At 37.1% G+C, this 17,028-nt stretch overlaps 2 protein-coding genes across 2 annotated transcripts; one reads left to right on the top strand and one right to left on the bottom strand.

The window, feature by feature from the left end:
* On the bottom strand, positions 1–14,998 carry naa15a (N-alpha-acetyltransferase 15, NatA auxiliary subunit a). Its single transcript, XM_067457254.1, has 20 exons — positions 14,744–14,998; positions 10,464–10,548; positions 10,261–10,365; positions 9,256–9,413; positions 6,950–7,084; positions 6,694–6,847; positions 6,230–6,349; positions 6,056–6,151; positions 5,869–5,975; positions 5,701–5,773; positions 5,430–5,599; positions 5,109–5,261; positions 3,963–4,091; positions 3,590–3,803; positions 3,285–3,478; positions 3,093–3,201; positions 2,908–3,006; positions 2,689–2,832; positions 1,265–1,362; positions 1–1,170 (listed from the first exon to the last, which is right to left on the bottom strand). Exons 1-20 carry the CDS (start codon positions 14,795–14,797, stop codon positions 964–966), a joined length of 2,604 nt encoding a protein of 867 aa, XP_067313355.1. The 5' UTR covers positions 14,798–14,998; the 3' UTR covers positions 1–963.
* Positions 14,999–15,870: 872 nt separating this feature from the next.
* Positions 15,871–16,999, top strand: ndufc1 (NADH:ubiquinone oxidoreductase subunit C1). The gene is made up of 4 exons (XM_067457261.1): positions 15,871–16,024; positions 16,425–16,528; positions 16,609–16,681; positions 16,892–16,999. The coding sequence occupies exons 1-3, from the start codon at positions 15,979–15,981 to the stop codon at positions 16,666–16,668; spliced, it is 210 nt and encodes a 69-aa protein (XP_067313362.1). The 5' UTR covers positions 15,871–15,978; the 3' UTR covers positions 16,669–16,681; positions 16,892–16,999.
* Positions 17,000–17,028: the final 29 nt, after the last annotated feature.

Raw genomic sequence — 17,028 nt, forward strand, 5'->3', positions numbered from 1 at the left:
TAATGTTATTTTGTTTTATTTGTAACTGTGTGAGTGTCAAATGACGGGACATTTTCTCCAAATTCAGACAGTTGTATGTTTGATGGAGAGGGAAAAAAAATCATAAACAGAAAGGTTGAAACCAGCATAAGGAGAACCCAAAACGTGAGTGGGAGAAAAATAAAATAAGCCAAACAAACCCAAAAGAAACAGTCGCCGTAAAAGGTCCAACAAAAGCCACTGCTGCCTCTAAGATGTTCACTAAATAACCGAAAGGCAGCAGAAGATGAAAGAGAAAAAAAATAAAGAGATGCAAGTCTGCCTCTCCTCGGCACTCCAGGTGACCTTTCAATCGACTCTGTTTTATAGGCCGAACATCATAGTCTCCTCCCAAATGACATGGTAGGCTTCGACTGCTTGCAGCCCTTAGTGGCTGATCCTGGAACTGCTTTGTGCCCAGCAATACAATACCACACTCCCCCAACTCCCACCCCCCTCCCAAGGTGCCGTCATCTGCATCTAAAGGTCCGCCCCACAGGTTTGGCACATGACCACGCAAGTCAAACCAGGACCAAAAGTATTGCTCCTCCTGATATCATTCAGTTCTCTTTAATATTATTTTATATAAATTACTCTTAAAAACATGAGAAGCAAGATGCATGTGTCTGAAAAACAGGAATTAGGCCCAATGAGTTCATTGTGACCGTCTTGATCAATCTTTCTCTGCAATACCGCTTATTCTGTTCTAGCATAAGAGATGCCATTGGCCATATTAAAAAAAAACAAGATAGAAAGAAAAAAGAAAGAAAGAAAAAGGAGTAAAACGGGTTTTTCCCCTATTGCTTGCTCGCTCCTGTGAGTAGATGCGAAGGCAGAAGGTAACTGTGGTCTTGTTAGTGCAGTGGAGTCTCAACCTCTGTGGGGCGTCTGGTCTCAAAATGCTTACGGCCATAAAACAGCCACCCTGCTCACTTCCTGAAATGCTCACATCTCATTGGGCATGTCCTCGTGGTCACAGGGGGACAGGTCCCCGTTGGTGGTCACCACAGAGTTGTCCTGGTAACCGGGGGGCATGAAGGCTACGGCGTAAGGATAGACACCATGGCAAGCCACACGGTACGATTCGAGATATTTCTCTTGCTGCGAGCCCAGACTGCCGTCCCTCAAAGCCTGGAGAACCTCGGTGCATGTCTAATAGTTGAACACACAAAAATGAGAGATGTGGCATAATTCTTTTCTTGTCAAAATCACCAAATGTATATTGTTCTGTTTATAGCTCTTATACCTGAATGGTTCTGCCTGTTAGGGGCTCGTTTAAAGAAGTAGCTAGCTCAGCAGCCATGCTCTCAGAGGAGGGGTCCAGGAAGACCATCATTTTAGCAGCTGCATACAAAACAGGCAGATTCTAAGTGCACAGCTAAAATAACTTGGTGGTATGCTAAGAATAAATATTTTACAGAAACAAAGCAATAAGGAGTCATGAGAAAAAATTACCTTTGGTGTAGTTTAAGCTTATGCGAATAAGCAGTAATGTGATTGAATGCGTTAATTTGTATTATTTTTAATTAAATCAAGTACACATAAAATGTTTAATACAGTTCAAATGTTTGGGGTTAGTAAGATTTGAAAGAAGTCTCTTAGGCCCCACTTACACTGCATGGTTCAAGTGACCTAATTCCGATATTTTCCTCTCATGCGGCACAGATCGGATATGACATGAACGTGTAAGCAGGAAAAAAACGCATGAATTCCGATATCCTCATATTGGATTCAGGCCACACTCACATGTAATGATGGTAATGATTCCGATACGTGCATTTGCATCTGCCATGCAAGCGGGCAAATAGGATGTTCCCTAGTAAATGCGAGTCGTACTTCATTGAAAAAGGGACGGAGGCAAATGACGCCAACTCAGGTGGACATGAACTGCGATCAAGGGCTCTCCTTTTTTTTCTCCGCCTTACGAGAGAAATTTTTTGCTGACCTTTAAAGATGTGTGGAAAAGTGTGGAAAGCAAACCATTGAATAATCATTTTGTCTGCATCCATTGCATATCGTGCCATTTTCCTTCCTTTTCTGGTTAAGAACATCTTGAGCTGTTTCGCCAGTGTACAGTGTAAATGCAAACATTGGATACAGGTCGCTTTTAAAAGATGATGCAAGCGGGTCGTCAAAAAAATCAGATATAGTCACCAAATTGGAATTGCGTGTAAATGCGGCCTTACACTCATCAAGACTGCAATCAAAATCATTTGATCAAGTTAAAACAGTAATACTGAAAAAACATTATTATAATTTAAAATAATGTTTTTTTTTAAATGTGATGACAAAGCTGAATTTCAGCATTATTACTTCAGTCTTCATGGTCACATGATCCTACAGAAATTGCTGTTCAAGAAATATTACTTATCAATCTTGGAACCTGTAATACTTTCCCCACCCCCAAGATTCTTTGAATAGAAGTTCAAAAGACGAGAAATGTATTTAAAATAGAAATGTTTCTGTAAGCTTCTAACTGCTTTTACTGTCATTTTTGATCATTTTGAAGCATTCTAGCTTCATCCAATCATTAATTTCTTTCAAAAGATTAAGAATAAAAACACATCCCAAACATTAGAACGATAGTATATACTTACAGTTGTACTTGTTGAAAGGAAATAGACGTTTCCAAAATAGGAGTTAAAAAAATGTATTAACATAAGTGGGTACCTGCAACTCTGTGTGGTATTGAGTTTGCATGTTTGCTCAAAAAGTTCTTGTTGAAAGTCTTGGGATCACTCTCGCCAAACAGTTTTGTGATCTCCTGCTTCAGAACCGTCTGCACTGCCTCAGGCATGTCCTTATTGTCCAACACTGAAAACAAACACAATCTTAGTGTGCTTGTATGCTTTTGTTCAATGTGAAGAAAGTATGTACGCCTTTATGTACCTCCTTTGAAGAATCTCACCAAACACTGGTGGAGCCAAGGGTGATCGGGGTCTAATGTGTAAGCTCTCTTCACTGACTGTAGCATCAAAAGATACTTCTCTACAAACACAAACACACAGTATGAGTTTTAAAATCACAGAACCTAAAACGTTATAAATCACTGTTAAGTTCATCAGTATGGTCACCTTTCCTTAGGTAGATCTCAAAAGCCAGCAGGTGCGTGTCTATTTTATTCTTTACCAAGTTCTTCAGAGGAGTCAGGAACTTAACCGCTTCTTCTAGAGGACTTTCAACCTACAGACAAAACAATGACAATGTGATGAATAAATCAAAATATTTTATATCCAAAGAACAAGTGGCTTAGTCAACATACAAACCTTTGCCAGTTTGTCTGGTATGAGCTCCTCTTTGGGTCCTCCAATCTCCTCCTCATCCTCTTCCTTTTTCTTCTTTTGGTTCTTCAGCTGTTTCTCTTTTTCAGCATTCTTCTTTTCCTCTTCTAACTGTGCTTTCTTTTGGGCACGCCTCTGTTTGTTGCGCAACTTCTTCAGCTCCTTGTCTGTTAGGTTGGCTATGGAATAAACAATTATTCAAAACAAAACTCACCTCACTTTGTTAACTTTCTACAAAAAGCAATGATGGGCCTCTGAGGTTTGATTTTGTTTACTGTGCATCAAGGTACCGTTGTCGGCTTGTGACTCCTTGTTGTCATCAGAGAGCGGGTTATCGTGAAGGCTGAGGTAGATCTCAATGGCCGTACGTGCTGCCTTGAAGTAGAAAGGGTGCATACGCAACACATCCTCTAGTTTGAGCAAATCCACATAGGAGCGCAGCGTCATCTTCCGCATACAGTATGTGTGGAAGTCAAACTGGTCGTCCGTTATCTCCACAAAATGCTGGGAACAGCAAAAGATGAAAGAGTCAGGATATTTCGGACCATTCATCTTGAAGTCTAGGTTTAGCACAAAGCTAGTTTACAGATTTAGCATAGAGGTATTGAACAGATTTAAATTTAAATAAATCTCTTACAGTGTCGAATGCTTTTTACGACTTACCCTTTCAATTTCATGGCACTTCTTCAGTGCCTCTCCATATTTGTTCAAGGACTTGTAGGCCAGAGCACATTCCGTCTGGAACCACATGCACTGCATCTCATTCAGATTCTCCACTGCGGAGGTTCCTTCCTGCAGGAAACAACAAAGATTGGATACACTCAGAATGATAAGTTTTTAGTAATAAAACAGATCCCTCCTGGAAAAATGTGACAAATGAAAAAGGTCAATATGGAAGTTGTAAGGGAAGCAAGTAAGGGAACCTGTTGAATTATTAGTTAAAGCATTACCAGTCAAAATGGACTGCAAAGTACAATTTCTTTTACTGTTTTAACATTACTAAAATATAGCGTAATTGGTCTTCTCTATTCAGATACACTGGAAGCCAACTTTCAAAATAATGCAGGGATAGCATTCAATTGAATGGACCTTTAAGAAAAGACATTTCACTTTGTGGCCATATTTGAAACGCCTCTCGGGCATGCAAGGGCTGGTCCTTTTTAAAAAAAAAAAAGTCTTTGAATGGGGGAAGCTTCAAAATCTCTAAAACGTCTCAAAGCTTACGATTAAATTTCATATAAAAATTCCCCATTTGAAATCACCAATGAAATCTGATAACTGTGTCATAAATCGTATTACTAAACACTTGAATTGACAAAAACTGCCTTTTTTAGGCTGGACAAAGCAAATGCACATGTCCAGCCTAAAAACAAACAAAGATTGGATACACTCAGAATGATACGTTTTTGGTAATAAAACAGATCACTCCTGGAAAAATGTGACAAGAGTGTAAGAGTTGTAGGTTATTAGTTGTAAGTTATTACTGTTGAATTATTAGTTAAAGTATGCATCTTAGAACAATAACTGTTTCTATAGGAACTGGAGCTTCTAACGGCAGCTGCAGTGACGTAATGATTTACCAATTGGCAATTCCCTCTTTTCACTGCACTGTGTTAATCGCGTGTTAATAAATTTAGTGCCATTAAAATGAATTTGCGTTAACACATTAATTTTGACAGCCCTATTTATTTTATCTAAAGTTTATGTTGCAGACTGGTAGCAAGCCTACATTTAATCCAACTATACAGTAAAAACTTAAATACTATGATAAATAACCATTTTAAAATGTAAATGCTTCTAATTTCTAACCCGTGTGAACTTAGAACACATCTCTTCAGCCTCCTTGATAAGTCCAGCTTTTAGCAAATACTTGGCACACTTGGAGTTGATGAAGCGGTCAGCTGTGTCCAGAGCCTGGGCCTCGTCCATCCATCGAGCAGCTTCACGGATATTACCTGCATGCTTTCAAGAGAAAAAGAGCGAGATGGAAAATAATTCCCTCTCTCAAGTTCTTCATTATTCAATGGTTCGAATTTGAACATTTAGACACTTCTCAAACATAAAGGCGTGTCATTTAGTAAACTCTTGATGCAATGGATCTCAGTTTGTTTCATCAACTTGAGTGTTTACCTTGTATATCTTTGCCTTGATGAGGAATAGCTCTATGAGGGTGGGGGTGCTTTCAATGGCTGTGTTGATGTATTCCAGCGCAAGTGTCTGTTTGCCAATATGGTTGAAATGCTGGGCAAGGAAAAACTGAACCCACAGTAGAGTGGTGGGTGGCTCCATTTTCCCATCATCTACAAATTAAGCAAACCATGTCCATAGTGAGAAATCTGACACCATCCACACCATTACTTCAACTGCTATCAGTCATTAAAATCTGCTTACATGTACTCACCATTTTGGTTGAACATTTTACAGGTTCTTAAACTTTTTTCATAGCCAACAGTTAACTCCTCAATTATCAATACCTGCAAAAGACATTAAGATGTTACAAAAAGTGTATTTTCTTGATTGTTGAAGTGCAGAAATGTCTACACATCTTCATGTCATATTGTTATCTCACCTTGTCTTTGTGCTGGTAGAGTGATTTCAATGTGGTAAAGACAGGCGGGCACCCTTTACTAAAGTTCATCCTTAGGTAGCGATCCAAACACTCTCTAAACTTCTCACCTACGAGAACCAAATATAGTCATATACACAGACACATGAGAGCATAACAGCCCTATTGATTTGACAAGACTGACACTGACCTGTGAGGAAGCTGAGAGGAAGTCTTCTTGGCACCAGGCCTTTAGGATACTTGATCCAGGCATCCTCATAGATTTTTTGCTTGTCCTCAGCACTCTCTGAAAGCAGCATGACATATAAGGGCTAATAGAAATGAAAATCAGCCAAGATTTGCTGAATTCAGGATGTGCGTTTACTTGGTTTGAGTGCTTTCTCCAGCCCTTGATAGTAGCTCCAGTTCTCAGGGTTTCTTTCCAGCAGTCGGCGATAAACCTCTGCAGCTTCCCCAGCCCGGTCTAACTTCAGAAGCAGCTCTCCTACACTCACACAACACACTTTGCTTAAAGAAACTGTGACAACGCATGATAAACAAGTTTCCAAATGACATGCAAAGGGATGCACCTTTATTAAAGTTCTAACTATCACTGGTAACACTAGCAAATAATTTTGAAATTTTCTAAAACGTAGTGTTATTAATTTAGTGTTTGCTTTAACTATTAACTAAGTGAGCATTAGATGGCAGCAAAGTTAATGTACAAGTAAAAAAATAAAAAAGGAAAGCATTTACAGTTAAACATCCAATCATCTGAAAAAAGAAATAACCTCTAATATCAGCCAATAATAACACATTGAACATCCAGTCTCATTTATAAAAGCACACCTCGCGTCTCCTCTACAGCCAGTTTGTCACAGATCTGTTTTTCATAGTTGGTCAGGTGATCAAGGGCTTCTTTGATAAGCCCGGCCTCTCTCAACAGCTGATTCTGATACAGCAAAAGCTCGCTGTACTCGTAATCCACTTTATCTGGAGACGTCTGAAATACAATTATGGACAAATCTCAGGTGGTAATACACCTTGTGGTATTCCCAACTAAGCTGCTTGCAAAAATAACCGTATAGATAACAAAAAAAAATACCTGTTGTGTTTTGCGGAACTCTTCCACTATCTTGGCCGCCATCTCATAATCTTCCAAAAGGTGATACGCAATGGCATATCCGATCCAAGAGGCTCTTTGAGCTGGTCGCAACTGCAGTAACTGGTACCTGGTCTCCTGTGAGAGAAAAATGAGAGAAGTGCGAATTCTTATAATGTGCAACATGCATACTTCTAATATAACATTCTCATCGAGGTGAAAAGCTGTCTCACATCTTATTGTCAGGATGGAGTGTGAGGGAGAAGTTATGATAGAATATGCCACCGCTACATTTACATGACGCCTCCACTGTAGTTTTGCTTTTTATAGAAATAAAAACAATGTAATTTAGGTGGATAACAGTTGCTACAATTCCATCAGCTCATCCAACAGGAGCTGTTTCGAGTCGACCATAGTGCACAGCACTGCCACTGATCATGTGACGAGAAGACTGACTGGATTGTGGTGGAGGATTCGTTGTGCAACAGAAACGTCAAATATCTCATCTTTTAAAATGCTCATTCAGCACCACCTATTCAGAGTATGCACATCGTGAAATTGATAATGTAAATAAGATTTTAATGTTAACGCTGTTTGAAAGTGACTCCCTGAGGCATGGCTCTTAATACGAAACTATCTGTGTAGCTGTAACCATATCTTAGCTCGGTATCATTTTTGAAGAAATATTTGGTCTATTTGTACTTTGAATATTGAGATAGTACTTTGATTATGGTTGTACTTATTGTTTGCACTTAATATCTATGATCAATTTGTGGAAAGGAGTTCAGTTAGGAGGGCAAAAGTTGCAGACGCTCATAAATCATGTACAATTGTACGGTCTGAAGAGACTTGAGTAAAATCATTCAAGAGAGAAGAAAGTCAGTTGAGTTTGTGCAAAACCTTTTACAGTGATTGAGTATTGTTGTCTTTTATTAGCCTGACAAGCCAGACCTACATCAAGATGTTGGGTCTGTGAACTCACCATTGACAGGGATCAATCCGAGGGGCGGGATAAAGGGTTGTCTTTCAAACTCCCTCTGCACGCAATTGGATAGCGCTACAACCAACCAGAGCAACGTAAAGCAGAGCTAGTTGACAGATTAAACTTTCGCTGTATCCGGTCAGCAAAACTCTGAACACATCTTCCCTTCTTAAAGGACAACTCCGGGGAATTTTTAAGTTAATCTTGATCATTATACCATTGTGAGTACAGTCTATAGAAGAAAAAAACGAACCGGATTGGTGCTTGCAACACGGAGCTTAACAGACACAACATGCAATTAAAATGTCTGTCCAACATGAACAGGCCCCTTTCGTGACAACGAGATGCGTTTAGCCACTTTTTACTGCATATGATACAGAAAGTAGAACTGAAATGAACATTCATAGCCAGATGAGTTAAAACATTTAAAAATGCACCTGCAAACTTTTTTTCTAGTCATCATTGAGGATTTCTTAAAAATACTATGTACAAATCATGTCGTGAGATAAGCGTCTCGTCACAGCCCTAATTACAAATGATAAATTCAACAATTTGAGGATGACTTTAGAATAGTGTTGTCACGATACCAAAATTATGACTTCGATATAATACCAGACTAAAATACTTCGATACCGATACTAAATGGATACCACGGTAAAAAACAAACAAACAGATAATATGACAACAGAACTTATTATTCATCGTTTGATTTTTTTTTAAACAAAAAATTCACTTGGCCAGCAGGTTCCTGCCCTGTTTTTTGTCCATTCCCTCCTCTCATTGCTATAATAACTACATGCCAGTGTGAACATCCTTACAGAGATCACCTGTTGTCTGAAAGGCATGTGCGCATGCTTCAAGCCCGGCGAGCACGTCCCACACTTTTTCTTCTCATGCGCGCATAATTATTTTGCTTTCTTTGTCACGCATATATATATATATATATATATATATATATATATATATATATATATATATATATATATATATATATATATATATATTTATCTCACTCTACAACTTCCAATGTTTAGTGAACGGTGGAAGCGGCGCTTTGCACACACGTCCTGACACCTGCTGTCACACATCCACGCAAATTAACAAATACAGCATAGCGCTGTCCTCCTTAAAGTACCGGTACCAATAAAATTCCATACCCTGCTGAAAAACGGTATGGTATCGCAATACTTTTCCAGTACCGGTATATCGTACAACACTAATTTAGAAAGAAATATAAAATCAACAGTATTTTAACTGGCTTTTACCATGGAACATCATCATTTCCTGATGCATACTTGTACATGCACTCCCATTCAAAATAACTTACCCTGTAACCTTCAAGGTCTCTCATTTGGATCTGCAGCAGTGAGAGATCTCTGAGGATCTGCAGATTGTCTTTGTCCCATTTAAGAGCATTCCTGTAGCATTTGATGGCCTCGTCATATTTCTTATCCGAGCGCTGAAGCAAACCATACACGTGCCAACCTGAAGAAGAGTTAAGGCCAGGAAACAGCACTGCGCCTAGGGATTCTGATAAATCTATTTTTCTGATCAAAATGACTGCGATTTAAAATTAAACAAAAAAGCTCCAGGTTTGCTGTGCTTGTTTGTAGGGCTGCACAATTTAGCCCAAAATATTTTGATCAATGCGACTATAATAATAATAATTATTTTTAACTGTTAATTATTTACTACTGTAAATAATGGTATTACTAAACTCTTTAAAAAAAAAGCTGGCTTGAAGTTGGAAACAGCCTCTCTTTATTTAGAGACTGCGATTTACAAAACAATCACCAATTATGCTGATTCTGACATTAATTTTGAGTTTTAGGGAGAAATGACAGCGCGCTGCGAAGGGGAGAAAAATGCGTTATATGGCAAATTAAGCAGGGACTTCCGTGTTGTGCGTGCTCTAGCTCTATATTTGGATTCTGAATAGCAAAAATGCATCACAAACAAATGGTTTAATATTATTGCATATAAAAATGGCTGAAAAAATATAATTTGCAAGATAACGTTTTTTAGAAATAATAAATAGTAGCTTATGTGCATTTTCTTGATTTCTTTATTACTGCCACCATAACAGGTAACATTGGAGCTCATCAATTAAATTCAAAATTTACTGAAAATTTACTTTAACTTGCATCGTGGGATAACTGGTGCCCTACAGTTACCAGCCCTGAAATTAGGAGTCACAAAGTCCCTCAAACCAGACTTCATTCAACAGTATTTATGTACAACAAGTTCATACATGTAAAAAAAAATTTACTAATAATTGTTTTGAGAATGCTTTTCATGAATCTACTGACAATGGGAAAAGTACTAAGGATACAGACATGACTCTTCAGATCGTTTCGTAAACCTCGTCGCACTAGATCATATGCCTCCTCCTTCCGGCCCAAGCAGTTCAGAGTCAGTCCCTTCATTGCAAGGGTCTCTGAGGGATGGATGGGGGGACAGTATCATGTGTTCAACCAATTAAATTAGTCAAAATGATGAGAAAATTAAGTAATTAATGTCAGAGAATTGTCTTACCGCCATGTTCGGCAAACTTCTGGTTAGAGAGAATCTGTTTGCAAAACTTGAGGCCATTTCTGTACTGCTTGTGTTCGTAGCATCTCTGCAAGACATAAAATGGAAAGAAAAAAAAAAAAACTAAAAACACTTTCACTGTGTATTAGGCAAACTGAAAGTACGGTTATGGTGTGTGGTTAGAGATGTACAGCTTCTGAAAAAACTCATTGAAAGTAGGTGTGAGACACATAATAACCAATGCAACAACAAAATCTAAGTGTATGATATAAATGTGAATCACCTTGGCACTCTGTAGAAGACGACAAGAGAACACAAAGGTTAAAGGAACAAAGACGCTGGATAATCAAGATATCAATGGCAGGATAAAATATGAGAAGGCCGCGCCTTATTGTAACGTTTCCCTTAAATATCTGCTCCTTACTTTTGCGACTCTTACTAAAGTACTTCACAATGCAGGCTTCCTACACATTTCCAATTCTAAATTCCATAATTTTCCAAGCTCAAATTTTCAGACCCCATATTTAACAAACATAAATGGTTCATACAACATTATTTTTGGTAAATAGTACAGTACATATTTTTATTTTTTCAGTTTTTCATTGGTTCTCTCAAAATGATCACTTTGCTTACCTGAAGAGGGGAAAAAAATGCTTTATAGTTGCTGGTTTGAGTGGAGCATGTATTAAAAACAGTCACGTATGGTTTTATATATATATATATATATATATATACCATGAAAACATTATGTTTGTAGGGCTGGGTATTGACACATTTCAAGATTCGATTTGATTTTGATTTAATTCCATTCAATATCAATTAACTGAAGTATGTATGTATCAGGTAGAGTACATGGCAAATATCCTAAAGGGGGAAAACATGTCTCAGCTAACACTGTTAACTATATTGGAAACCCCAACTGGTAATACTAAAATATTAATGGATAAAAATCTACTGATTTGTATAGACTGCTTACATTTAAATTAAATATATTTTTTATCATAATGTTAAAACTGCATTTTTTAAATATAAATATTTAAATAGTGGCTGTCATAAAACAGATTTATTCAAACATACATTAAACATTGAACATGTTAAGTAAAAATACAATTAATATGCAATATAATGCATATACTGTATTTAGCAAAATGCTCCTTTCTAGAGTTCATTTTTCAAGCTGACTAACACAATTCTGGTCATTGGAATGGCTTTTCTGAGGTAAATGTAACATTACAAGCTATTTTATTGATGTCTACGATACATTTATTTTACGAAATTCTTAATTTTATAGTTTAGAAGAATAGAGGCAATAGTCTGGAAACACACATATTTTTTTCATACTTATCCAGACCTGGAAATTACTAAAATCTAATTTTCAGTACTTTTCCAAATAATGTAAGAACAATGACAGCACAACCAGAATAATGGCGACATGTTGACTACAAACAGATTCCAATCTACTTTGGTCAACACAACAGTTTTGTACCATAACAGTAATGTGAGGGAATGCCCTTCTAACACAAGCATGTTTAATGGACAGACCTCATCATTAGGCACTGCTATTTGTATTGTTATCAAGACTAAAAGTAATGTGCGAGTTGAAAAAATGTAATCACAATAAAGACTTCTAACAATTCAAGCTCCCTCCCTGTGCCAAAAGAGAAACAGATGTTAGAAAACACAAATAAACAGCGGTCTCAAAATGTCTAACTTCGCAATCTGGAACAAGAAGAATCAGGATTGTATAATAATCAGTAAAAACACCTACTTGAGACTGTCAAGACTGGTAATTAATACACATTACCAAGAGCAATGACTGGGCAAGCAGCTGTTGAGTCACTAGGACCTAAAAACAGCTTTCAAAAGCACAAATTTCATAAGAACAAAAGTGCATAATTTGGATTGGATATTGAATTGCTCTCGGTCAGAGTAGTCATTTGACTGGCTAGGTCTCAAATCCTAACTAGACTATTGTCTAATTAGACAGCTCAATAGATTTTGAGAAACAGCGAACCTGCCAGGCTAGTCTCTCAGAATACATGATTCTCTTTTAGTTTCTGTATGAACCATATTAAAGACCTCTGAAATTACATATAAAGTGTTATAGTTTTTAGCCAAAGTGTGTCAGCTTTGAGGCCAGCCATATGCTAGTTGTACTATTACAACTATTCATGAGTAATAAATGACAAATTTATGAAAGCTAATTATAACTAATTAAATTAAACTTAAAGGTAGGGTAGGAAATTTCGGAGAGGCTAGCAATAGCAAGCTAGCTTTGAAAGCACGAGAACCCACCCTCTCTTCAGAGTACTCTCCAAAGCCATGCCTTCTTCAAGACACATGAACACAATGCAAACAGCAGATTATGCAAAGCGTCACAAGATGAGAGACGGCACATAACATTATAATAATGAACTTAACTTACAGAGCTCCTACTTGTACCTACTTGTGTCAATAGCATTGGCAAAGAAACAAATAAATCCGAATCTGATGACGTGATCAGCTCGTAGAACGTCACTGGTTGCCGTCTCGTAATTACGGTAATGTAATTACATGGCATCGGCATGAGCACAGCATAAGCTCATTGTTTTGGTTCAGGAGGAACTGTAAAAGGCAGCTGCTGTTTGTTTACGGTGCCCAGTGACTGTAGCTGCGACCCTATCCGCATTCTATCCGTCATAAATAATATTAAAATTAGAATTAGTGTGTCCCAAATCATAGTATGTTGAAATGAGTATTCCAAAGATACCCGGATGGTGTACTTTTACCTTTTAGAATCTTAAGTGCCCACAACCCATTGGAAAAGGATTTGAGTAGAACTACAAACACAAAAGAAAAAGTAATACAAACTACAAATATGGCAGATGTGTGACAGTTAAGTAGAGAGGTTTAGATAAAGGGGTTTGAGTGACTAATAATCAGTATCTAAACCTGACGTAAAGATATGTTTGGTCATTAACTTTTCAATGCATCATTATGCAAATTGAAAACACACAAGGAGAGTTCTCCATGAAAGACCCACGACTGGCAGATCAACGTGCTGCTACATTTCTCTTTGAAACAGTAGGAAATTAAATTGAATGTTGTATTGAACTGAATACTCCTTTTCTACACACTCAAAAGTATGTACTTTTTCTTTCACAAAAAAACGTAAATACTTTCAGGGCATAGTATAAGCAGGCAAATTGGGACACAGCATGTGTCTACAACGCACAGATGCCTTGTGTTGTCTACGCGAACAGTGCAAGGAGGAATGGAAATACATACATTGACTGGCAGGTAGGACATTTGTAATGAATGCATTGATTGGAGTTACATTTTTTGGTCCGGAGATTTCCACATAAGATATATGTTTTAATATTTAGACCACTTTTATTATTGATTGCTATTAGGATGTTAAGAGTTTCAACCAGTAAGTGTTCATAAAACAAATTGCCCACCCTAACTTTAAGGTGTTTAATCAGTATATTGCAGGCACTTAATATCAAAATAATAATTGACTCATCTTGCATTACAACAAATTGTGTTTGACGATAATATATCAATAATGATAATGTCCAACTTCCTTATATCAACAACACCAAACATGATTCATGAATTAAAGTTTTTTGGTTAATGTTCATGCATGATTCGTCCAGTTTTGCATATGACAGCAGTTTTTGAGGCGTGGCGTTCAGGTAACCTATTTAAAGTGTCAATGGACAATAATAAACGTGCATTTAAAGTCATGTTTCACCCCCAACAAAGCTTTCGTAATCTGTACACTAACGTAACTATTGCAATATTACCGTCGCATGTTTAATGCACTGCTATAAGTTTGCTATTGGTATTACTTTAAATGGGTAATCTTGCTACTGTTAACTTGTGACTAATCGATTCAACACCGTAACGTACAATATTGAAAGCAAGCAACTCTCAAAAACCACACATGGTTATTGGTACAGCTTTATAACGCGACTTTACATCACTGTTTAATAGTTATTTTGGCCGCATAGCTATCAAATCACTGATCTTTGCGTTTAACGTGCTACGGCAGTTAGCTGCTCTGTGTCAGGCAAGTTCATCTGCTCTCAAAGTGCGTGAATGTGCATGAGCTAATAGTCATGTTTCGAGTATTAAAGCAATGCCAATGCTCTCTCTTAGCCTGCAAAACACTCTTAGGAGGTTTCTCGTGAGGTCAGCAAAGAGAGATCCTGGCTAAAATAGGAAGGCGACTGACACACGCTTCCTTTCTATTATTAACAATCCAGCGTTCGTTTGCAGATATATTTCCCCCAACTTACCAATATTCTCTTAAAGAGAGCGTTCTCCTTCGGTGGCAGAGTTATCGAAGGCATGCTTCTTGCTTTTGAGTGTTAATCACCGTGACTTTGCTCTAATCATGAATCGGAATTCGAGATCCTCTGGCCGGATTGTCTGCTGTATCGTACAAGCCCCCCGAACTTCGCTGTCTGGGGCTCCTCGACTTCACGTGGTGACAGCAGGCCCCCCTTCAGAACCAAAATGGCGACGCTGCTTCTCCCCGGGTCAAACGTTGAACTGCGCATGCGCTGATTGTGCTGCATTTCCGAGGCGGGGATGTTTTTTTTAATTTATTTTATTTTATATATTATATTAAATTAAATTAAGATATATAGTTATATAAAAATATATACATAAAGTTGAATCACGTTCGCCTTAGTGAGGTTATTATAATTATAATTATTTTACAATTAAATGCACGACCAAGTAAGTATTAATGACTGTTGTTATGCAGTATGCATTGTAGTCACGAGATGGCAATATTACCTTGGTAGATGCTATTGACGCCATACATCAGCAATTTTTTAATTTTGTAAGAGCTTGTGGAAGTGGTGTTTCTGAGGCAATATCTTAGAATGTTCATATTTTAATCTATGTTAAAGATCTATTTATATTCTTAAACACAAGTGTACCAATAAACATATAATAATAGGTAGTAATAAACACATTATAATAAAGCTTTTTGTGGACGAATGAATATAGAAAATATGAGTTGGGCTATGTCTGGACCATAGACCGTAAAAGGTCTGGACCCGTTGTGAATAATACTGTTTAAATAAAGTAAAAGAGGTTAGCTTTAAATTATTAAACTAAAAGTATGTAATCATTAATGGAACATTTTATTAGAATGGAAACTTTATTTTCAAAATATTTTTGATGCATACATTCCAACTAAATGTATTGCTCTATTATTGTTTATCAATTTTATCAATTATCAATCAATATTGGTTGGGTAAAATTTCAAATACACAAAAAGAAATAGTCAGGGTCCAATAAACCAAGTATATAGAACTGGTAATGCATATGCATGCTGCATAACAGTCATAATTGAATGGTTGTTATGTCCATTCTGGCATATTTGTGTATATATTTGTATATTTTTGTATACTGTTCTTCGTGATCGATTACTCTACGTGCCACTAAGTCAGCCAGTCCAAGATCAGGAAAGACAATCGAGCAAAGATCAAAATTTGTCTGGTAGAGAAACGCTATCAAAATGCTTCTCGGCCGGTTATTGTTGCGGACTTCGACTGTCAATAAGAGTGAGTATGATAATTCAAATTGTATTTGGCGTACATTATAGTCCCAGTATATTTCCTTGGTAAATTTGTTTACTCGCCTTATCTTAGCAAATCAGTATAGCCTGACCTTAGCTTAGCAAGACTAGCAATACAGCAGCCAGTGCATTGGTTATATGCGTATGAGGCATTTATATTACATATATTTATTTTAACATTTTAGAATAATATATGTATGTATGTATGTATGTATGTATGTATGTATGTATGTATGTATGTATGTATGTATGTGTTAATACGTTACATTTAAGAAAATTGAAAATTACTATCTATCAACATGTAAGTTAACGTACCAAAATATGTCTATATAAAATCAGACATTGATATAAATTGTTTTGATGATTACTTTTTCCTTTTTTTCCAGTGGTTAGTAGAAATGCTTATACAGCATCAAAACCTGATCCCTCCAAGCCAAACATGCTTAGAGTAGGACTGGCATTTGGAAGTACAGCTGTCTTGTGGGCACTGGTAATTCCATTTAAGTGATCTCTCATACATGCACACAAACTCACACCTGTTTCCTAAACACCCTCTCTGTTTCCCACCAGCTTTTCAAACAACACAGCACCGATGTGCATGAGTACAAAACAAGGAATGGGTTGGAGTAAATCAAAAGGCCATGTAAGTAAAACCATTGCCATTTCCTTAAGTGTTAGTTGTTAAAGCAAAGTGACCAAATCCAGTTTCAATTTCTGAAGCAGTCAAGTATGTATGTCTGTTTTTTGTTTTTTTTTAAAGAATTAACTATATAACAAATACTGTTTAATTTGTCTGTATTACTATTTACATGCGATGTAAACCATGTTAATGCAGTTATTTTCACCTTTTTAGGACATGTATTGCTCTGTGCTTCATGGATCTTCATTTTCCCCTGTTTCAATGTTACTCTGCTGTTGAAAGATGTACAATAATGTTAAATAAAGTTGTGTATATAACTTGCCTTTAGTCACTGTCTTCTGGCTATAACA

The sequence above is a fragment of the Pseudorasbora parva genome, chromosome 11, assembly GCF_024679245.1.
Source record: "Pseudorasbora parva isolate DD20220531a chromosome 11, ASM2467924v1, whole genome shotgun sequence".
NCBI lineage: Eukaryota > Metazoa > Chordata > Actinopteri > Cypriniformes > Gobionidae > Pseudorasbora > Pseudorasbora parva.